Source organism: Lemur catta, chromosome 8, assembly GCF_020740605.2.
Source record: "Lemur catta isolate mLemCat1 chromosome 8, mLemCat1.pri, whole genome shotgun sequence".
Taxonomy (NCBI): Eukaryota; Metazoa; Chordata; class Mammalia; order Primates; family Lemuridae; genus Lemur; species Lemur catta.
This window is the reverse complement of record NC_059135.1, coordinates 31,151,769-31,175,429: the sequence shown is the minus strand read 5'-3', so window position 1 is coordinate 31,175,429 and position 23,661 is coordinate 31,151,769. Positions and strand designations below refer to the sequence as shown.

Sequence of the window (23,661 nt, the reverse complement as noted above, 5' to 3'; positions counted from 1 at the left end):
ATTATTTTAATTTTTAGCCAAGCATGTGTAGTCGAATGTGGTTATTATTGTTCAACAATAACATCTAAGACACCAGCCACTGGTAAGGTTAAGCTAAGCCTATTCCCACCTAGAATTTTCTGCTTCATGTGTGTACTTTCCACAGGTACTTTGCGTGGGCCAGATCGTCTGTGCTGTGGTTGCAGAGACAGATGTACAAGCAAAGAGAGCAGTTGAAAAGATAAAGATCACCTATGAAGACCTGGAGCCCGTAATCTTCACTATCCAGGTAAGCAGGGCTAGCCGGTCTCTCCCTAAGGCTATAGAATCAAAAGTACTTTGTAAATATCTTAATGCAAGATAAATTCAGAGATCTAATATTTTCTTGTCACTGGCTTGCTCTAGAAAAATCAGCTTTCTCTGGAAGATATTACTTGTATGAGTTGAAATTATCTTTGGCTTCAAGGAACAGGAAAAAAAATAGAATAGAAGTTTCTCTCTCACATTCAAAAATCTAGCAGTGGTCAGTCCAGGGCTTCTATGGAGTTCTATGTGTCAGGGGTCTGGCTTCCTATCTAGTCGCTCCATCATGCATGGTTTCAATTCTCCAGCTCACATTTTGGTCCACAATGGCTACTGAAGCTCTGGCCATTAAGTCCACATTCCAGACAGCAGAGAGAATGAAATGATGAAGAAGGGTGTGCCCCCTCCCTTTAAGGACACTTCCCAGTCCTTAAAGGGAGGTATGTACATTGCATAACCATTCCAACATCTCTTTGGTTAGAACCTCATCATGTTCCACACAGAACTGCAAGGGGAGCAGGGAAGGGTAGATTTTATTCCAGGTGGCCATGTATGCACTAAGAATTAGGGACTCTATTACTTGAGGAAGATGATGAGAATGGATATTATAAATGATAGTGTTTTCAAGGTGGAGCCCAAAAGCAGCAGGACTTTTGTAGTGGAATTTCACAGAACCTTCCATTCTTATTCCTAGGTCTAGATAATGGAATTCAAATGGTATTTCCAGGGAAGATAATGGAGTGAGAATAGAAAATTCGAATGTGGACTGGGGTTTGCAAGTTCTAATTCAGTAAGAGACAGGTTCAGCGTAAGCGAGTTGAAAAAAGCTTGCTTGTTTGTATGCATATGACAGACCCTAAAAACTGTTCAAAGGCTTTAGTGAACCATTTGAACATTTTGAAATATAACTAAAAGGTTACTCAATCTACATTGCTCAATATTCAAAGTGTTTAAAAAAAATCCACGTGTTTCTTGATCTTTCTGAACCAAATCAACTCTGCTCTAAATTCCCATTTGCCAAGTTTGCAAGAGGCCTGGGCCATTTTTCTTGGCTCACTCCCCTTGTTGGGTTGCACTAGGTTCCTAATACGAGCTTTTGAGATTTCCATTGTAATCTCATCTTCCTCGAGGGGGAGATGGCACCCCAAGGACACACCCATGAAATAGTCTGGGACTCAGAATGGTTAGAGATCCAGAGTTCCCTCAGAGCAGCACTTTCCAGAGTCAGCAAAAAAATTCTGTGAACAAAGGCAGGTAACAAAATAGTCATATAGACATATAGACCAATGCTGATGAATTCATCTGTTCACTCATTTATTTATATGATTATATATGTGAGAGGCAGTGTAGGGTACTGGTTAAAAGCACAGTTCCTAGAGCCAAACCACCAGATTTGAATAGTAGCTGTGCCTCTTACTAGCTGCGTGACCTTAGGCAAGTTACTTAACCTCTCTGTGCCATGGTTTCCTCATCTGTAGGATGGGGTAATAATAATAGATACATACATCATCGGGTTGTCATAAGACTGAGTCAATATGTGTAAAGCACTTAGAACAGTATGTGGCACATACTGCTTACTAAATATAGCATGTTGTAATAAGATTATACTGTCTTATGACACATTTACAGTATGGCATATACTTCTCCATGTAAAAGATGACTTATTAAGATCTTAGTATAGCAGAAAAGGAAAAATTCAACTATATTGTTCATTTTCTGTTGTTTTGAGAAATCAGGTACTCATCATTGGGCAAGATGTTTCTGAAAACCAAGCCTATGAACACTGCCTCCATCGCTTATTTGCACTGTGACTTTAACCTCTCTGAGCCCAGTTTCTTCATCTAAGAGACAGAGATCATAAAAGAATTCATGTGAGAAGGCACGTAAATACACTGCTATTGTACTGTGCTTAACAAAGCAAGCACTCAGTAAATATCAGCTGTTCCCATTAGCATCATTAGAACGAAAGGTTATGGAATCTGAGGCTATTGGCATCTACAAATGCAGGAGACAGATGTCATTCTCAAGTACGGAAAAACACCTGGGTCTAAAGAAAGGTTAAGAAAGGATCAGTTGTTGGTAAGTCAGTCCACAGAACCGCAGTCTTTATGTGTGAGTCAGTTCATGTTATAGTCAGGAAAAAACACAGAACAACAGGCTAGAAAGAGTCTTGCGAGATTACGCCAAATACCCAGAGAAATGAACAAAGTTCCTACAATGTCTAATGGGCTTTCTTGGCCCAGAGATGTGTAAGGACTTGTGTTTTCTCCCTCAACACAGCCTCAGTTTTTTCAGAGTCCTGAGTTAGAGGTTCTTGTACACAAGCTACCTAAGTAATCTAACACACGTGTTTTCTTCAGGGAGCAGGTGAAAACAGAGGGCCCGAACCTCACCTGTAATGCATTTGGTCTTATCACCTGTTTCACGGAGATTCACATTGAAAATGAGAAATTAGTATTTATCATCCGAGACCATCCTGGTGTCCCCAGACCTCAATCCTGAACATAGCTTTTTCTTAACATTTTGCTAATCCTTCTTGCTGGTTTTCTTCGCAAATCTAGAGCATTCCCTCTGACGTCTCCTCTCTGCAGCGAGCCTGGGGCTCTCGTACTCCCTTGCTTGCGTGGCACCTTTCAGGTGTCCCGGACACAGCGAGCTTCAGGCGTGTGCTGGCTTTTGTTTAAGAAAAAACTACCAGTGGAAGAAAAAGTAGGAAGGATTGGTTTGTGCTTTTTTTTTCTGTCATTCAGGATGCTATAAAACACAATTCATTCCTATGCCCTGAAAAAAAACTTGAACAAGGAAACATCGAGGAGGCATTTGAAAAAGTCGACCAAATTGTGGAAGGTAAGCTACTCAGGAAACTCTTTGCCTGAAAAGTTTATGAAACAGACACCAAGGGCATGTTATTTCCCTCAGAAAGACCAACCTCTAAAGTCTTGGTGCTTTGCCAGATTTCTCTGTCTCTCAAATTGTGTGTGTGTGTGTGTGTGTGTGTGTGTGTGTGTGTGTGTGTGTGAGAGAGAGAGAGAGAGAGAGAGAGAGAGAGAGAAAGAGAGAGTGTGTGTTTATGTGTGTGTTGTGCTGTGTTTTGAGGTGGAGTTAAGTGGTAGGGAGCAATAGAATAAATGAAAGAAAAATTCCTAAGATTTTAGTTAGTCAAGGACGGAGTAAGGAACAGAACTTGGCACTTTTAACTTGTTATCCAGAACTGTAGTCTCTGGTAACAGATTGCCACGGGACAAATGCCTGGTTGCTTGGTCAGGATAAATCCAGGCCAGCCGGTCCACGTCCTAATTGCTTTTAGGTTGTTTTTGTTGTTGTTTTTGTTGTTGTTTGAGGCAGAGTCCCACTCTGTCACCCTGGCTAGAGTGCCGTGGTGTCAGCCTAGCTCACAGCAACCTCAAACTCCTGGGCTCAAACAATCCTTTTGCCTCAGCCTCCCAAGTAGCTGGGACTACAGGTATGCGCCACCATGCCCGGCTAATTTTTTCTATATATTTTTAGTTGTCCAGCTAATTTCTTTCTATTTTTTAGTAGAGACGGGGTCTTGCTCTTGCTCAGGCTGGTTTTGAACTCCTGAGCTCACATGATCCTCTCGCCTTGGCCTCCCAGAGTGCTAGGATTACAGGTGTGAGCCACCGCACCCGGCCCCTAATTGCTTTTAGTTTTTTGGAGTTTTTTGTTTGTTTGTTTTGAGACCGTCTCTCTCTGTCACTCCAGCTAGAGTGCAGTGGCATCATCATAGCTCACCACAACCTCAAACTCCTGTACTCAAGCGATCCTCCTGCCTCACCCTCCCAAATAGCTGGGACTACAGGTGTGCACCACCACACTCGGCTAATTTTTTTCTATTTTTAGTAAAGATGAGGTCTCACTCTTGCTCAGGCTGCTCTCCTGAGCTCACTCAATCCTCCTGCCTCAGCCTCCCAGAGAGCTAGGATTACAGGCATGAGCCACCACGCCTGGCCCTAATTGCTTTTGAATTCCCCAAAATGGTGGCTTTAACCAGCACACACCTTCAGGAGCTTCCTGTGCTTACACTCAACAGGAGAGGTCCATGTTGGAGGACAGGAACATTTTTACATGGAAACACAGAGAGTGCTTGTTATTCCAAAGACGGAGGACAAAGAACTGGACATTGTTGTGTCGACACAGGATCCAGCCCATGTGCAGGTGAGGTCCAGGACCACCCTCCTCCACCCCCTAATTTCATGATGGCGGCCGATCCCCACAGACTCACAGTTGGGAGCCATTTTACCTGCAGAAACTTAGAATCTGAGTGTTAGACATCCGTAGAGCTGCTAAGAGACCACAGAACCTTTTCATTTTTTTCTAGTCTTGTCAAGTAAATTAAAGAACAGCCACAATCACTTTAGGTCTAAAGAGTACATTCATTTATATCATGCTTAGATGAACTCTGTGATGGGATGACACCACTAAATTATTTCTTCACTTCATTTATTTTTCTCTAAAATAATCATTACAGATAACCTTTAGAGTCAAGACGTTATTTTCATCCCCAGTCACAAAGTGCTCTAGGTTTTAGCTGCAAATACATCATCTTCTTTAGTAGGTTGTCAGGAGTTTGCTGGTTTTCACCTCCTTGGGATTGTAGGTCTAGGCATTTGAGTAGGAATTCAACTTCTGACAGGAATCCAGGACTGGATAGTTTTCCCTCCAGAAAATGCCGTTTTTTCTGCTGGAAGGGCTGCTTTGTGAAGATTAATGATGTTTATAAACTAAATAAAGCCCTGCAAGATAGATTCAGACTTTCTCCGTTGTTTTTACCAGTAGACATGAATGAATTCTGCTGTGATGTTGCATTTCAGGAAACAAAAGCTTCCTTGCTGTTGCATTCTCACGTGCCTTCCCATTGTCTCACTTTTACAGAAAACAGTGTCCTCTACTTTAAACATCCCCCTCAACAGGATCACCTGTCATGTAAAACGAGTGGGTGGAGGATTTGGAGGGAAGGTAGGAAGGCCAGCTGTATTCGGGGCAATTGCAGCTGTGGGTGCTGTCAAGTAAGTACGCTTGGGGACACGGAATGGTATAGAATGCACAGAGCTGAGGGCAAATCAGTGGCCTGAAAGTCACTTGGGCTGCTGTCATAACCACCTGTATGTCCTCTTAAGCAATTCAGCCTCCAGTATGTTTCTTTATAAAATATAGCTAATAACACCTGCCTTCCCAGCCTTTTAGAGTTATTGCAACGGTCAAATGTGCACAGCACTTTGAATTAGCTAATATGCTGTAAGAAGGAACAGTGGTATCATTCATTGAATATCTCCAAGGCTGGGGCTGCCCCATTCCTGAGCTTCAGGGAAGGTGGCTCCTTGCGGTAGGGCAAGTCACCCTGCCCAAGTGGAGTGTTAAGGGGGATATTGTTCCTGAATTTTCCTTCCCACTCTCAGCCCCACAACAGAGTAGGGTGAGGAAAGAGAGGAGCTCTGTCCCCTGCCTCCCTGCACCTGGGAAGGGCCATCTCTTCAAAGTCTGCACAAAGGACAGATGACTCATTCTCAAAGACAGCTCCCAGCCAGCCTCCCCAGAAGGCTCACTCCTTTGCTGTTCATGCCTCAGCATCTGTGTTCACTTGGTGCTGGCTTTTCTGTCAATTGTTCATTTTCTATAGCTGTTTCTCTAGTAGTTTTTCAGAGCCCCAATCAGCCTGCAAAGCTCACAGGTCCTGCTTCCTTTGACAACTTTTGTGTAGCTCGGAGCTAGGTCCTGAAACACTCAAACATGTGTCTCAGTCCTCAATGAGAGGTAGGAAAAAGCAGGATCTGAATCCAATCTCCAGTTCTTTCTCTCTGTTAACACCCAGCAGGGACCCAGTAAGGGACAATCAGTTCATTGAATTTCCACCAGGATTCCTGCCTTTGAGACTTCTCAAGACTGAGTGCACATGAGAGTCATCTGGGGAAGAATTTACATCCCAATACCTAGGCTGCCTAGTACTGACCTAGATCGGTATTTTTAAAAACTTCTCCAGTGGTTCCACTGTGCAGGCAAGGTGTGGGAACCAGTGCCTTAAGGCACAACCCTCCTTGGCACACAACTGTCATGCATTAAATGATCCCCAAAGCAGTATTCCCAGATCTCCTGAGGGGTCATAGACATTCCTGCTCCCCCAAATTAGCCCCACTGAATCAGGATTACCCAGGGAGGGACCTGGAAACTGTACATTTAACTGATGCTGCAGGTGTCCTCACCACTGAAGACCAGGGAACCCTGTACTAGAATAGCAGTTTTCAATGTAGGCCTGAAGACCCCTGAGTCAGAATTGCTGAGCAAAACACAGATTCTAACCCCCGCCCCCAACCCTACTGAATCAGAATCCCAGCACGAAGTCCCAGGAATATACATTTTCACCAGTGCTCCAGATGATTCTTCTGCACTGCGAAGTTAGGAGCCTCTGCCGTAGAGATACAGAAAGGCTGAGGCTCCTTGCCATTTGAGGGCCCAGCTTGACCAACGTGGCAGCATTCATGGGTGAAACTGCTAAGCCAGACACCCCAGGATGAGTGTTTGGCTTTCTTTTTCCAGTAGTGTTATTAAGTTGCATTTATCCGTTCACATTCTTTCTCCTTTGTAACTTGTGGAGAAGATAATGCAAAATGGCTGAATCTGGGTGAAGGTCATATTTGAAGCCATAAGAATACAACTTAACTGCTTGTGACATTAATACCTTTAGTTGGCCAGGCGCAGTGGCTCACGCCTGTAATCCTAGCACTCTGGGAGGCCGAGGCAGGTGGATCGCTCGAGGTCAGGAGTTCGAGACCAGCCTGACCAAGAGCAAGACCCCATTTCTACTAAAAATAGAAAGAAATTATCTGGCCAACTAAAATATACATAGAAAAAAAAATTAGCCAGGCATGGTGGCGCATGCCTGTAGTGCCAGCTACTCGGGAGGCTGAGGCAGTAGGATCACTTAAGCCAAGGAGTTTGAGGTTTGAGGTTGCTGTGAGCTAGGCTGACGCCATGGCATTCACTCTAGCCCAGGCAACACAGCGAGACTCTGTCTCAAAAAAAAAAAAAAAAACCTTTAGTTATATCTCCAACCGTTGACTAATAGACCACAGAGACCATAATTTGTCATACATTAATTCACATCCGTGCCTAGCATGTTGTATGCAATTATAAAATCGATATGGATGGATGGATGGATGGATGGATAAATGGGCGGGAGGGTTCTGGGATGGATGGGTAGATAAGTGGGTAATTGGTGGGTGGATAGATGGTTAAATGAGGAGATGGATAAATAGGTGGGTGAATGGGTAGACGGGTAGATAGATGGGACAGTGGATGGATGGGTGGGATGGATGGAAAATCTGACTAAGATTTGTTTTCTTTAGAACTGGTCGTCCCATTCGTCTTGTTCTTGATCGTGAAGATGATATGTTAATAACTGGGGGAAGACACCCATTATTTGGAAAATATAAAGTGAGTATTAAAGATGAAATTAGTAAAATACTTCATTTTATTCGAATGGCTTTGTCCTTTGCCATTATTTTGATTTTGCTAAATTCTAAAAGCAATCATAACACTTAAAATATTAAATGAGGATGTGGTGTATTTGAATACTCATAACATTTTATGAGGGGCTTTTAATAAATCTAGTGTATAATTATGAATAAGTTTGATGCTAAAAATACAATTTCAAGTAATGATAAAAACACTACTTGAAGGAATAAAGATTTATATTGGTGGTTCCTCAAAAAACAAAACTGAAAGAAGCTATAAACATTATTATATCAAAATTTCTTGGCTATAAAAATCTTATTTTGCTGTAGAAATGTTTGGAAACAATTTGACTACTTTAATTGCAAAATCATTTTTTACAAGTGTTTCCACCAAGTAGTTATGAAAGTATTACAGAAGCTCTTTGCAGATAGGAAAAAAGAATCCAGTAAGGAGTAAATTTAAAATTGTTTCAAACCACATTCACTGCATTTTTAGGTAATAATAGTATAAACACTATTAAAAATACTTGCTGGCATCTAGTTGGCAATAATACTACTTTTCAAATTTTGAGTTTTTAGGATCATTCTAATGTAATGTAAAGCATATCAAACATGCTTTATCTGGGAATTGTTTGTAGCATATACATAGATTTCCTATCTTACATTATTAAATTATTGTATTCCCTGTATTACTAAAGCCACAGCTTTCCACACCACAGCACAATTTTATTTTTTCAGTGACATTGGTAATTTTTATAATTTCTATAATTAGTAATTTTATAATTATAATTTATAATAAAAATTTCTAATTTTTATAATTATTAGTCCCTTACTATAGGGCAATAGTTGGCCATTAAACTTTTTATTTAGGTTCAAATGCACAGAGATTAATAGTTGCAGCTGTTGTCATCGTTTAGAAACACGAGCAATGCCGAGGCACTGCTGAGACTGGCACTTGCTGCGGTTAGCGTGGCTACTGTGTGCTTCGGCTTTGGCCTGGATTATAAATTCAGCTTTATATCACAGGAGACTGCTTTGCACTGATACTTATTAAGGAGATTCTAGACTGTTAATATTTTTGTAATTACAGTAATATAAAATATAACTAAAAGGAGGGAAACAGACTTTTTGAAAAATCCAAATTTTATCTTATTTTTAAAGAAAATTTCATTTCCAATATAATAATATATGTATACATATACACATATATATCGTCATTCAGACATAGCTAAAGAAGTTTTTCTTGATAATTCAGAATTATTTGTTAATTAGCATAATAGGTATTTATGTGCAAATAGTTTCTTCCAAAATTCTTGATAAGTTTACAGTAAATAGTTGAAGAATTCTCACTGCTCCCTTATTTATAGTACTGTTTTGCTTTGCAGTTCTTTCTTCATGAAAAGTCAAAGGTAAACTTCAGCTTAGTATTTGTCAAAGTTACCATAAATCCTGAATTTGTGGATTTTCCCAACTTCTCTGTAGTTTATCACCCAGTATTTCCCTTGGAGTAGATGATGATAGCATACAGTTGCACAGTTCCCTCAGTTGTATTTATCCCTGTTTTCTGAAAGGCAAAGGGACCAGGGCCAAACTTCTTTGGGTAGAACTACAATAGGGAGTGGGAATTTCTCTTCTCAATCTGAGCTGTGCAGACAAGTGGGTGGCATGGGAATGGCACCACTGGAAAATGCAAGCTGCCCCCTAGGATCCTCCAGAACAGTACCGACAGCACAAGGTTTGTTAGGGCCTGTAACGCACTTGCAAAGCACCTTCGCCACCTCGCAAAGTGAGAGCAGCCACTCGTGTGCGTCACTCACCCACCGTGGTTTCAGAGGCTTTCCCGTAACAAGATGCACTGCAACTCACTCCAACATGTTCTAGAGGCTTTTCCACAAGGGAGAAAACCACTGACTAAATTAGAAAGACAATAAAAAAAAGGGAAGGAAATCTTCTAAGAATAAGGAATAAGAGATGGCCGGGCGCGGTGGCTCACGCCTGTAATCCTAGCACTCTGGGAGGCCGAGGCAGGAGGATCGCTCAAGGTCAGGAGTTCGAGACCAGCCTGAGCAAGAGCAAGACCCTGTCTCTACTAAAAATAGAAAGAAATTAGCTGAACAACTAAAAATATATATAGAAAAAAATTAGCTGGGCACGGTGGCGCATGCCTGTAGTCCCAGCTACTCAGGAGGCTGAGGCAGGAGGATCGCTTGAGTCCAGGAGTTTGAGGTTGCTGTGAGCTAGGCTGACGCCACGGCCCTCTAGCCCGGGCAACAGAGCAAGACTCTGTCTCAAAAATAATTAATTAATTAAATAAATAAATAAAAAGGAAGAAGAGGGTGGCAATTATATGCCGGGAGACAAGCAAGGACTTCAAAGGATTTCGCACTGACTGTGAAGCTAGAAAATCACAGGTTGCAAGGCAGGCGCTCAGCAGAGCTCAGGTTGGAAGAGGTGTCCATCAGTCGAGCACTGACGGGGAGGAGCCAGGCGTGGTCCACCACAGAGCAAATGGGGGACAGAGTCTGGCTTCAGTCCTGCCCAGTAGGGAACTGGGCTGTGGCTTGAAGCTGGCATGCAAATTTTAACATCTCAGTAAAATGTCCATCGTTTGGTGGCAGGTGGGATTCACGAACAACGGGCGAATCAAAGCTCTGGACATCGAGTGCTACATTAACGGAGGATGCACACTGGATGACTCGGAGCTGGTATGTGGGTCAGAAAGCACCAATGTTCTTGATCATGAACGGAATGCAAAATTTCTAGATGAGTCTTTATGAAGCCTGTTTCCTAAAGCAGTTAAATTCTACAAATGATTCAACTCTGTACTTGACTTTCAGAGCAGAAAAAAAGTGGTGCCCAGTATATGTGACTATCTCTTTTTACTTTAGGTAACAGAATTTCTTATACTAAAGCTAGAAAATGCATATAAAATCCGCAACCTCAGGTTCCGGGGCCGTGCATGCATGACGAATTTACCATCCAATACTGCCTTTCGCGGGTTTGGCTTCCCACAAGGAACCCTGGTAACAGAGTCTTGCATCACAGCTGTGGCAGCCAAATGTGGCCTCCCGCCAGAAAAGGTAAGGTTGCAATCAAGTTCATAATCAGGGTTGCTGAGGAATCAGACCCAGTGGGGAACCAGCCACCTTGACCTAGGAAACACATGAGAAGAACCACACAAATTAGCCCTGGCTCAGAATTCAAAATCAATTAGGAGCCACCTAAAAGAACTCACCTCCCGCTATCTTACTCCTTCCCTCCTTATGCAAAGATTTCTCTTTCTTTTTATCTTTGCACAAAAATAATTACTGTTTTTGAAATTCAAACCATATTGAAGTAATCAAAATAAAAAGTGAATGCCCCTGTTTTTAACCCCCATATACCTGTTGGTCAAGGGTAGTCATTGTTAACAATTCCATGTTTATTGCGCTAACCCTTTTTCTATCTTTGGCCACCCATTTGTATTCATACACACATACATAAACATTAACATATATATGACACATATATAGTTATTTACCAACATGGGATCATAGCAAACATATTATTCTGCATCTTCCTTTTTCTACTCGACAACATGCCATGGCCATCTTTCCATGTCAGTAGAATCATCCACTTTGTTCTCTTTTATGACTGGAGAGTACTATGTAATATGAATATACCATAACTTATTTGGCCACTCTACTATTGATACACATTCTGGTTGTTACCATTTTGGGCTTTTAAAATGATGTTGCAATAAACATGTTGGTACATATGTACCAAGGATATGACTTTGCCCTATTGTGTAAGTACATTTACAGGATAAATTTACAGAAGTATAATTGCTGGTGCACTTGGAAACTTTTGAGAGATACTGCCAAAGGAATACCCTCCAAAAATATTATTCTGCACAATATATTAGGAGGTGCACAGGATGTACATTATGCTCTGCCAGAGAGAGAGGCAGCTTCTGGAACTGAGAGCAATATTGATAGCAGTTTCCCACTCCTCACACATTCCAATTAGACCCCGGCCTCCTTTTTCCATTTCTATTCCCTGTTTCCCCGATATAAACCCGCTGCCCCAGGAAAGACTCTCTATGCTTTGTCCCTTGAATCCCTTTGTCCCTAAATTCAACAGAGACCTCCAGGTTTGTGATTTGTGATTGTCAAGGTACCTCCTACACACAAGGGAACACCTAATATTGTACAAGAAACATAACGATTTCCTAAGAGAAGTCACGTAGAGTGTTCTGTGGGTACGTAGGAGGAAAGCATCACCTTGGCAGGGGGGAGAACTTGCTGGAGAAGATGATACTTGAGATGGGCCTTGAAGAATGATAGCCCAGAGTGTGGAAAGGTAACCCAGGCAAGGGGAACAGCATGAGCAAGGAGAGTCCCTCTCTTCGTGGCTCAGTTTCTTTATCTATAAAATGAGGACAAAGTGACCCACCTCACAGAGTTCTCGCAAGAAACAAATGAGTTAACATTCACTAAAATATTTGTCTTAATAAACTAGATAGTATTATTCCAGTGTTGTTGCTGATAATAATAATAATTACTTTATTATTATTAAACTATGATGGGGATAATAAAAAAAGAACTCCTGGGCATCTCAGAAGGTTCTCCTTCTTTGTCAAGTCTTGCAAGTTCCCAGGACATAAAACACTGCCCTATTCAAATAAATTTTTTAAAAGATTTACTCCTACATTCCAAAGGCAATTGGATACCTTAGAGGAGACCTGCTATTATCTGCAGTGTTATTCCTCTGTAGCAGAACAAATCTTCAGTTGTGATAATAAATCCTTTCTTTAATATACCGTCTGCCAGCTCTGCTCCACCCTCTGAACCTTGTAGAAAAAAAAAGAAAACTCTGCCTCCCTAGGCCCCTCCGTCCCACCGCCTTTCATGGACTCATCCCTACGCACTACCCTCTGCTTCAAGTAGGGGAGACCCTGACTGGTGCATTCATGAAGAAATGAAAAATAACCCCCATTATTTTTGCAAAAGCACATGCTGTCTAAAGAAAAAACAGACCTTGTCTTCCCCCCACCAAAGTCTATGCTTTCGTGGAGAAGCTTTTCAAGTCTCTACTTGGCAGTCAGTTTCTGTCTTACCATAACTATTGACTGGATTTCCCACCTCTTTCAGATTAGGGAGAAAAACATGTACAAAACAGTTGATAAAACTATCTACAAACAAGCATTCAGCCCTGAGACCCTGATAAGGTGCTGGAACGAATGTCTGGACAAGTCTTCCTTCCACAGCAGAAGAATACAAGTGGAAGAGTTCAATAAGAAGAATTATTGGAAGAAGAAAGGCATTGCTATTATCCCCATGAAATTTTCAGTAGGCTTTGCCGCCACAAGCTACCATCAGGTAAGACTCTCATATAGTAAGTAACACTCAGGCCAGACACATTCCTGGCCTGGTCAGCTTGTGTTGACTTTGAAAGAACATCTCATTTCTCAGAGCACTGAGTCCCTCCCTGCCAACACCTGGGAGAAACCTACAGAACTCTCCTGAGCCCCTCACCTGCCATCATTTTTAACATAGTGCAATAGAAAAAGGTCTCAGTGATAGGAAACGGCTCCAGCAAGCATGAGACCTGCAGCAGAACTGCCATGATGAAGCATGATAGCAGGGCCCCTCCCGATGCCCTGCTATCCGAAAGAGAACAGGAACCTGGCAGCATATAGTGCTGTGCTTACTGAGCTCGGGGAGGAATGGGTTTCTCCCCGTCTGTGTCCCCAGACACCCGCAGCACTCCTTGGCTTACCTCCTAAGTCTCAGGCAGAGAAGTCATTCCATGTTGCCCCAGCCAGCTGGCAGTTTCAAGCCACCTCTCCCAAGAATCTATGTCCAGTCCTGGTGGGGAAATGGGAGGGGAGGCGTCAAGAAATCCTCCCAAATAAATTTGAAAAATGCAGAAGCAAGTCATTCACAGGCCCTATCCAGAAGGGAGGAGGAAGGGCAGAGTGTAGATGAGTGTATCAGATACTGCAAGCACTGGGACAGACACGTCTTCCCTGCAGTCCCAGTAGGCATGGACTAGAAAGCTGTTTGGAAAACTATTTAGAAAACTGGGGATGGTTTTTGGCTCCCCATTACTGTTCACCAAAAGCAGAAAATCCAACAACTGGAAAATCATACATGCATTAGATATCACTTGTGTGCATACCATTGAAAGCATCCTTCCACTGGAACCCAGCTACTGGCAGCCAATAGATTCTCTCTCCCTCCCTCCCTCTCTCGCATACACACAAACTACAAAGCTGCCTTGCCAAAGGAAACCCTTCTTAGGGAAGAAAGGAGTTGCCCCAAATCCCTAATCAACTGAAATCAGGAGGACTTGAGAAATTCTTGGCCTTGCTATTTACTAGCTGTGTGACATTAAGCAAGTTATTTAACCTCTCTGAGCCTCAGCTTCCTCAATTATAAAATGAAACTAATAATAACTCTGTGTTAGGACTAATGAGGATTCCGTGAAATAACGCAGAGCACTTGGCAGAGTTCCTGGAACACCCTGGACATCCCCTGGGGCATCCTGAAGAGCTCCGCCACACTGCCAGGGCTCTTGGTCCCCTGGTGGGGAGGTTGAGACTTCTAGGTCTCTGGGTCACATTCTTGCTCGGGTCAAGGATGCCCGCTTTATAAACAGGCAGGAGAATGTTCACTGTCCACCTGTCAGCTGACCTGAATCAAAGGCTGGAGCACAGGAGACCCTGGAGAGCCGCCTGGGTCATTTCTCTCTGACACCAAATACTGTGTCTTCTCCAAACCAACTCTCTAACACCAACTGGGTGTCCAACAATCCAAGGCGATTCTCACACTGCCCAGAGTTAGCACACACTCCACAGTCAAAGGCTGCCCCACAGGACTGTCCCCAGACTCAGACACCAGCCTCAATGGAGTGCCCTGCTATGCACACTTCTGCCTGGTCGGCTACTCATTTACAGGTTTCAGTCCCCTTGTTCAGGTTTGACAATTTGCTAGGAAAGCACTTTACTTATGACTCTTACCAGTGTATTATAAAGGACACAACTCAGGAACGGCCAGGTGGAAGCGCTGCACAGGGCAGGGTGTGGGGAAGGGACAAGGAGCTCCCATGCCCTCTGTACCCTCTTGTAGACGCCACCGTCCCAGCTCTTCCGTGTGCTCACCAACACAGAAGCTCCCTAAACCCCATCATTTGGGGGTTTTATGGAGGTTTCATTCATAAGCACAGATGATTACATCATTGGCCGTTAATGATTGAACATGATTTCTAGCTCAGCCCCCAAGGAGCTGGTGAGAGGGACTGAAAGATCAACATGCACCCCTCCGAGCCCCCATGCTGAAGCTAGCTAGGCCCTCCCATGAGTCATCTCATTAGCAGACAGAAGACAGTAAGCTCCAAGGTTTTAGCAGCTCTGGACCAAGAACCAAAGACCAAATATATACTTTTTATTATAATGCACCTTCCTTTACCTATGTAGCCCTCCTCGCCTAAACCCAGCCTCCTCTGCCCTCCTCCACAGTAGCCAACTCTAAGTCTCCATTTGAACAGCCTCCAGCTTCCCCACAGAGTTCTAAATTATTAATAATACACCCAGAATCACCTGGCTAGGAGCTGAAGGGTGTTATTCCAGGTCAGCCGGTGACTCACAAAGCTGGAACACCTACTCTCTAAACTAACAGTGAGGACACTACCCTCAGAGGGAGTCCAGAGGCCCACAGGGAGCAAACACTATTATTAGCACCTGCAAACCGGAACACCCCTACCCCACCAAGCCTCCAGGCGTCTCCAGACACAAGTGGACTGAAGCATTCATTCCTTCTCCTCTTGGAAGGAAAAATACATCTTTCCATTTGTCCAATTCCTCAAACATTTAAGTAAATGTCTCTGTGATTCAGTCTTGCTCCAAAGTTTTTATGGGACACAAAGATGAACAAGACCAGGTGCCCTTCATCTGTGAGACTCTCAGAGAAGAGTGTGTCACCTCTTACATTCATCTGCGGCTGCTGTAACAAAGTACCACAAACTGGGTGGCTTAAAACAACAAATTTATTCTCTCACAGTTCTAGAGACTAGAAGTTCAAAATCAAGGATCAGCAGAGCTGAGCTTCCTCTGCAGGCTCCAGGCAAGACTCCTCCAGTGCCTCTTCCAGCTTCTGGTGGCCTCTGGTATCCCTTGGCTTGTGGCAGCCTCGCTGCAGTCACTGTGTCCACCTTCGCATGGCCATCTTCCCTGGTGTCTTCACGCAGCCTTCCCATAAGGACACCGGCTATGGAGTGTAGCAGCTCCTGACACAGTGTGATTTCATCTTCACAAATTGCATCTGCAAAGACAACATAAGGTTGCGTTCTGAGGTTCCAAGTGGACATGAATTCTGGAGGGGACACTATTCAACCCAGTACTTTCTGTAAGAGGAAGTACAGAGAAGGGGGTAATTGAGCCTTCCTGGGTGGGGACGAGAAATGTTCAGGGAAGTTTTAACAGAACAGGGACTGAGGGGTGTGGGCCTGCAGGCTGGGCAGACAGGTAAGGAATAGGAGGAGGAACAAGCAGGACAGAGAGACCAGCAGGGGTGGGGATCTCAGAGGAGAGGCAGGAGGAGGCAGGGCTGGAGCTGGGGAAGCACATAAGACCAAATCCCAAAGGGCCCATATTGCAATGAGGAGCAGGGCTTTCCCCTGCAGGCAATGGGGAGATTTTGCCCACCTTGCCCACTGGCAAACCCCTCTCCCCTCTAGATTCCACTCAGTTGTCACTTTGGGGAACCCATCCTTGTGCAGCAAGAAGGGAGGACCCGTCCTCCCAGGTCTCCCAGGGCCCCTTATGCCACCCCCTGTATCTCACTGATCATTCTGCACCACAGTGACTTGACTTCTGGCCTATCTTCCCCCTACACTGTGAGCTGCTCGAGGAAGAGCCACGCTGGTTCCTCTTTGCAAATCCAGAGCTGAGCGCAGGTGGGCACATACGACATCGAGTACTTAAAAAACTAGTTTGAGGGCCAGCCAGTGATTTCCAGCAGGGGAGTGACTTTCAAATCGTCGGAACCAATACTCACAACTCCTGAGTTATCCAAAGGGGCTCCAGCTAAAACCCAGAAGAACATTCTTGACATGTGACTTTTTGCACAAAACAGAACTAAGCTTCAGAATCCTACCAGGAAAGCTTGTGTCTCTGAGCCTCCCTGCTCCCCGAGGCTGGTGTTTCACTATCTCATGTTTGATATTGAACCTCACTCAATACCAGCTTGCACTGAGCTATGCCTTCCAATTGTTCTTCTAGGCAGCTGCACTTGTTCACATCTACACAGACGGGTCTGTGTTGGTCACGCATGGAGGCAACGAACTGGGACAAGGCATTCACACCAAAATGCTACAGGTAAAATCAATAAAATTAAGCCATTAGTCTCGCTATACATTGTTGACATGACTGAAACTTTTACCCTAAAAGATGACTCCTCTGTATTCAAACCCTGAAATCTTGACTGGTTGAAAAGCTTCTTACATATTAAGCAGAATGGCTGAGGCGGCAGAAATCCCAGCACGTGCAGGTACTCCTGGAGCATGGCCGGGGCTTACGGACAGAGGTGGCTGTTAGTGACACACCACTGAGGAGCCCGTGGAGCCCTGCGGTGGGTGCTCCCCGCAGGCAGAACAAGAGGAGAAGCTTCTCAGCTTTTCTATTTGTAATGTCTAAATTTTAAACAGCAATATTAGGTTGCTAGTGTTTTGTTTTGACAAGTAAGGACAAGTATTTCATCAACTGTCATCATCCCACAATTTTTAAAGGATATTTAACACACATACATATACAGAAAGTAGTAAGAATAATCTCAGGAGAAAAAAGAAAAGTCTTTAAATTGAATAAATTTAACTTTATGACAAATTTATTAGATTGTACACATCTAAAGCACATCTGTAGCTTTAGATTGTTTGCCCTTTGACTGATTTCGAATACTATGCCTCTCACATTGATAAATTTCTGAAAGACTCCTCAATTCAGGTACCTTTGAGCTCCATCCCCCTCCTTGTTCCCCACCTGCCCCAGAGAAAGGCACAAGACCCAGCTCTGGGCAGTCATTCTTTCCAAACCTAACTGATCCAGGAGGAAGGTACGTGATTCAAACAAGGCCAATCAGAGTCCTTTCCTGGGACCAATGTACAATTGCTGAGAGAAAGGAACTATCTTTCCCTTGTAGTTGTGTAGATTCCGTGCTGTAGGCCAGGGGTCACCGAAGGCAATTCTGTGCCCTGGGCAAAGCCTGCTACGTTGTAAATAACATGGCCATCATAGAAAGAAAAGCAAATGTGAGAGGCTGAGAGAGGACCCTGTCGAGACAAGAAAGCCCCTAGATACAGACATGCCTGACACTAGCTTCATCTATCCTTCCCAGTTATATGAACCAATAAATTTCCTTTGGATTTTCATCAAGAAATAATAAAATTGTCCCTTTTTTCCCCGTTTTGCATCTTTCTGGAGAAACTTCATATTAAATGGCATTGGTCAGAAGATTGGCATTTGGGAGCAGGAGCAGGTATATAACTATAGACATCTCGAGAAGGTGTTTTTTGCAAAAACTAAAAGACAACAGCAGCCAAAATAATGCTTTTTTCTTTTCCTTCCTGCCTTCCCTTTCATCTCTTTCCTTTTCATTTCTTATTCTTTTATTTATTTCTTTTTCTTAGAGGCAAGATCTCGCTATGTTGCCCAGGTTGGCCTCAAACCCCTGGCCTCAAGTGATCCTCCCTCTTTGGCCTCCCAAAGTGCTGAGCTTACAAGTGCACACCACTGTGCCGGCCTTCATTTCTTCTTGATTAAATATCTTAAGTTTCACATGGGTTTGCTAGAGAAACTGGAAGGAAAAGAACAGAAAAGAAAAAACTGATCAGCCAATACTAGAGAAATATAAGCATGTGGGAATAGAAAAAAAGAGGGAGAAAGCTAAAGGTAAGATGGGATGAGGGTAAGAAAGAAGACAGGCCTCCCGGGTCATTCCAAGTTCCTCTTATCCTGATATCAACAGATTTCTGACCAAACTCTGAGTCAGCCAGTCAATCTAATCTCACTCTCTCTCTCTCTCTTTTTCTTCCTGCCACTGCGGCTGCATCAGTGCCTGAAAATCTCAACTTGGCCTGTTTCCTACACATGTAAAACTTAGAAAAAAGGAATCTTTAACATCCTAAATGCACTAAATTTGAAAAGAAGAACCACCATGGAATATTACCAAGAAAACACCTTAAAACTCAACATGAGGCCCTACTAAAAAACAGTTTCAATGCTTATAAAGCACATTATTTAGGCTTAAAAGCATATCATGGATGTAATAAAAAAATAATTTGTATTATTTTAAAAAATAACGACTCAAATTTTCATAGAAGTCCTTAATGGACTTGAAAATACTTATTTTTCTCATAGGTGGCCAGCCGTGAATTAAAAATACCCATGTCCTATATGCACATCTGTGAAACAAGCACAGCAACAGTGCCGAATACAATTGCGACAGCAGCGTCCATCGGTGCAGATGTCAACGGCAGAGCTGTGCAGGTGATTCCCCTGCCTGTCTTTCCCTCCTGTGCCTTCCCCACACCTCTGGTTTTCTTAGCTGAATACAGGCAGAGCAATTGGCTGCAGAGAGGTCATCCATGTCACTCAACATAGCCTTGGGATAACCAAAATGTCAGGAGACTGTAGTAGTTGGAATAGGCTAAACCGAAGCCACAAATAGACCCAGAATATCACGGCTCAGACACAACAACAGTTCCTTTCTTACACACGTACCAGTCCAGAGGAGTGTTTGGTCAGTCAAGCACCCACATTGATGGGGGCTCCACCATCTTCAACATGTGGCATTTGAGGTTTCCCCGAGCATCATTTGAGTGAGTGTGGAGGAGACAATGTGGAAGACCCTGGGCCAGACCTGGGAGTGATGCAAGTCACTTCCACTCATAATCCATTAGCAGGACCAGTATCAGGCCATGTCTAACTGCAAGGGATGCTGGGAAGTGTAGAGTACTGGAAAGGCATAGGCCCAGCTGCTGTGAAAGAGGGGAGAATGGATTTTGGTGAACAAGCAGTCTCTGTTCCTGGAAAACATAGCAAGAAGAAATTTGGGTACCAAGTAATGCAGAGCGGTGCAGATTTCCCTAGCACAAACACATTCCTGCAGACAGGTGGGCAGACAGAGCCCCAGCCAAGGAGGTACGGTGCAATTAAAGCTTTGTCATCAATGGCTTTCTACCAGAGCACTCAGAGCTTGTCACTGTACTTATTTTCTAACTGATGTTTTTAAAAAGTACTAAATTTTCACTATCTCAGAATAGAATCGTGGCTTCATAATTCTTAATTCAAATATCTAATTGTATGTACTTTTGAGATAACATCTATTTGTCACATTTCTGTTACAAACTGTTCACTTTTTCCATTGGGATGTTGTGGGAGCCACGTTTTCTCAGGACACTGCATTAATGCCACCAAGAAGAACCACTTTTGAATCAATCTGAATATTGTGGAGATGTCTCTTATGAGGTCAAAAAGCACAGACTTCTTTTTGCTCAGAACAAATGTGTGAGCAACCTCAAGTGCATGAGATCCAATCTAGGATAGGATCAAACACAAGAGAGGAACAGCTCAATGTGTATGGAAGTTGTCAGCCCAAAATCAATGTTAATCCATCTTCCAGGGAATTGAATTTTAGGTTTCTGTTTTAAGGATCAGAAACTTTGTGGATCTAGGTTATGATAAAGTAAATTTAATTATCTTCTCATTTCACACCCAAAGCCCAGGGCTTCATTGCAGGGGTTTCACGGTGGGGAGATGGATGGACAGAGAGTTGAATATTTCAGACCCAGGGGGATTCTGGCACATCATTATTGTAGACTGGAAAGCACAAATTTGAATGAAAATAGAATGTTTATTCTATTTGTTTTAATGGCTGGAAAATACAAAAGAAGGTCTGTAAAAGTACAAAAGATGTAGAAAAAGAGAAGAAGAACCTGAATATTCTAAGAAACAGGATCTGAGAGTAGAAATTCAGCTGAACCCATATTTTCACAGGAAGTGAACCAGGAAGGGAAAAAGCCCACCAGTAGCCGATACCACCCCCAAAAGCAGGGGCTGTATTATCATTTCCGCATTCCCAATGTGGCAGGATCAGGCACTCCACAGCACTTGCTGACCTAATCCACAATCAGTGAATATTCTTTCACACAAATCGCAACCACCAGGCTCTTCTCTAATGTGCCTTCTCTTCTTTAATACATTAAGAATGCTTGTCAGATCCTTCTGAAACGCCTTGAGCCCATCATTAAGAAAAATCCGGAAGGTACATGGGAGGACTGGGTAAGTGTTCCACCCGATTTGTTACTAAAAATAAGAAAACAACCCAAACCCATGCTAAGAGAGTGCCATCCATGGCAGTGCACAGCCACCCTGTGTAGAGACAGTTCCTCTAAGTGTCACAGGGATGGAGCATGCCCCATGTTGAGCGGATTTCTGCAAAAGGGCAGGATCTCCAAAGGTTGAGAAGGCTACTCCAGGATGTATACTAGGCATGTATGGAGAGAGCACACAGGAAACAGCAGCCACTGGGAGGAGGAATGGAAGTGTATGAAGAATACACAGAGGTCTTACCCACTCTGCTTAAGCAAGAAAGAAGAGGAAAAGACTGAGCCTTCCTAAGCCATGAAAAAAAATTTTTTTAAGGTGCTTTGGGTTGGGAGGAGGAAAACTAAAAGGCCTAGTTGCTATTGAATGTGTCTCAAGGGAAATTATTCACTTAATCCAATTGTACAATATCCTATACATTTTTTCATTAGAATAATCATCTCACACTTATACACACACTTACTATAAAATTCTAACATTTAGAAACAAAGTCCCAAACACCTTGTGCACTAAGCCTCTATATCATGGATGTGTGGCAGGACTCTATTTTATATTTGTTCAATCCAGACTTCTAAACTCGATCAGAAGGAAATTGTCAGTGTGCCAGCCAAAGAAAAATATTATGATGTGTTCTATTATCGATACCAAAGCACCAGCAACAAGGATGAGATGTCAATTTTATATAGAATATTTTCATTTTTACCTATCAGATGGTATATTTATTTCATTTTAACTAAATATGCCCATTCTGCAGATAGAAGCTGCATTTGAACAAAGAATCAGTCTCTCAGCCACTGGATACTTCAGGTAAAAATCACAATAACGTGTTGACCCCAGCATTCCAGGAGGCCAAGGCAGGAGGATCACGTGAGCTCAGGACTTCTAGACCAATCTGAGCAAGAGTGAGACCCCATCTCTATTAAAAATAGAAAAATTAGCCAGGCATTGTGGCACATGCCTATAGTCCCAGCTACTCGGGAGGCTGAGGCAGGAGGATCACTTGAGCCCCGGAGTTGAAGGTTGCTGTGAGCTACAATGATGGCATTGCACGCTGCCCAGGGTGACAGAGTAAGACTCTGTCTCAAGAAAAAATAAATAAATAAAAAATAATGTGTTAACTTAGCTGAGAAAATATGAGGTAAACCAATCACTCTGAGCCCCAGTTCCCTCATTTGTGAAATAAGTTCCTATTATGAGACTGCTGAGGTCTCTTCCAGACCCCAAATTCTATAATTTCACATAGGCTTTTCAGTTATGTCCAAAGAAACATTAAATAATAAAAATACCTCTATTGGGTTAAAAAAAAAAACACTTTGACTTACAACATCTAATCATTATTTACTACTTTTTATTGTGAGTAGTCAAAGGATATTATCATTAGAAATAACTTGCATCTCAATTTTACAAATCTCCCTCCCTTTATCATAAAACCTGTCTATGTTGGAGCTCCTTGCTGGGTGGGAGGAGATGGGTAGGATGGTAATCAGCAGTCATCACTTACGCAGTGTCAGTCCGTGGGAGGCCCTCAGGAAACATGTGTTAAGAGGATGAATCACAGAGAGAAAAGCTGTCAAATTCAAGAAGCATGTGAAATTAGTTTTATGATCTAATGAAACAAGACACCCAACAACATTCTCACACACACACACACACACACACACACACACAGCACTAAAGCAAATCCTCATGAAGAAAGAAGGAAAGAAGGAGGTAACAGCCCAGCCCAGTGCCCTGTACATGAGTTCTAGATTCCTGAGTTCAGTCACCCAAGAAGAGAGCAAACCAGCCCTCTATCTGAATCCATCTTCCATTATAAATTAATGCATTGAATTACCGGCTCTGATTTTTGTACCAGCCCTGAATTTCCATCAGCTCCCTGTTCATTTGGCTGGCACAGCCGTGGGGTCCCTCTGGGAACACTGACAAAAATCAGTCGAGGTTCTCAATGGTCAGGCAGGGCCAAAGCTCAAACCCTAGACCATCAAGACACAGACACACTGTGGGGTTCGAGCCCCGCCTGCTGGCTTCTCCCTCTCCTTGACATCCTAACTGCAGCACAAGGAGTATCCTCTTTTTTTTCACTTTTTTTTTCTTAATTGTAAGGAGTATCCTCTTTAAAATGGAGGCAAATGATAACTGCTAGGTTGTAAATACAATGTAGCCGTTTAAATGAGCTTAAAAGGCAATTAAAATGAACACCAATCAAATGAAATGCTATCATACAACTTTGGTAATTTTTACAATGAGTCCACATTGTTTGCACCCTTCTCACCAGCTAAAGGCTTTCCTTCTTTCCTCAGGGGCTACAAAGCCTTCATGGACTGGGACAGGGGAGAGGGAGACCCGTTTCCGTACTATGTCTATGGAGCCGCCTGTTCCGAGGTTGAAATTGACTGCCTGACAGGGGCTCACAAGGTAAGTCCAGTCTAACTCTGCTCTTGGAGAGTTAAAGCAGCAACCACAAAAGTGTGTTGCACAGTAGGTAGCCCAGTTTCATAATGTAATACCCATATGACAAGAACAGATCCTGTCAATTCCATGGGAGTG

At 43.1% G+C, this 23,661-nt stretch overlaps 1 protein-coding gene across 1 annotated transcript in view; it reads left to right on the top strand.

Annotated features, from left to right (window-relative positions):
- The window catches only part of LOC123643621 (aldehyde oxidase 2), a 77,907-nt gene that overhangs the window by 35,283 nt on the left and 18,963 nt on the right, over positions 1-23,661 (top strand). Inside the window, exons 19-31 of the mRNA XM_045559224.1 lie at positions 146-268; positions 3,033-3,129; positions 4,334-4,458; positions 5,176-5,309; positions 7,644-7,731; positions 10,370-10,456; positions 10,640-10,831; positions 12,884-13,111; positions 17,014-17,109; positions 19,147-19,275; positions 20,995-21,069; positions 21,869-21,921; positions 23,415-23,529. Coding sequence (XP_045415180.1) covers positions 146-268; positions 3,033-3,129; positions 4,334-4,458; positions 5,176-5,309; positions 7,644-7,731; positions 10,370-10,456; positions 10,640-10,831; positions 12,884-13,111; positions 17,014-17,109; positions 19,147-19,275; positions 20,995-21,069; positions 21,869-21,921; positions 23,415-23,529 — 1,542 coding nt within the window. The remainder of the gene's footprint in view (positions 1-145; positions 269-3,032; positions 3,130-4,333; positions 4,459-5,175; positions 5,310-7,643; positions 7,732-10,369; positions 10,457-10,639; positions 10,832-12,883; positions 13,112-17,013; positions 17,110-19,146; positions 19,276-20,994; positions 21,070-21,868; positions 21,922-23,414; positions 23,530-23,661) is intronic.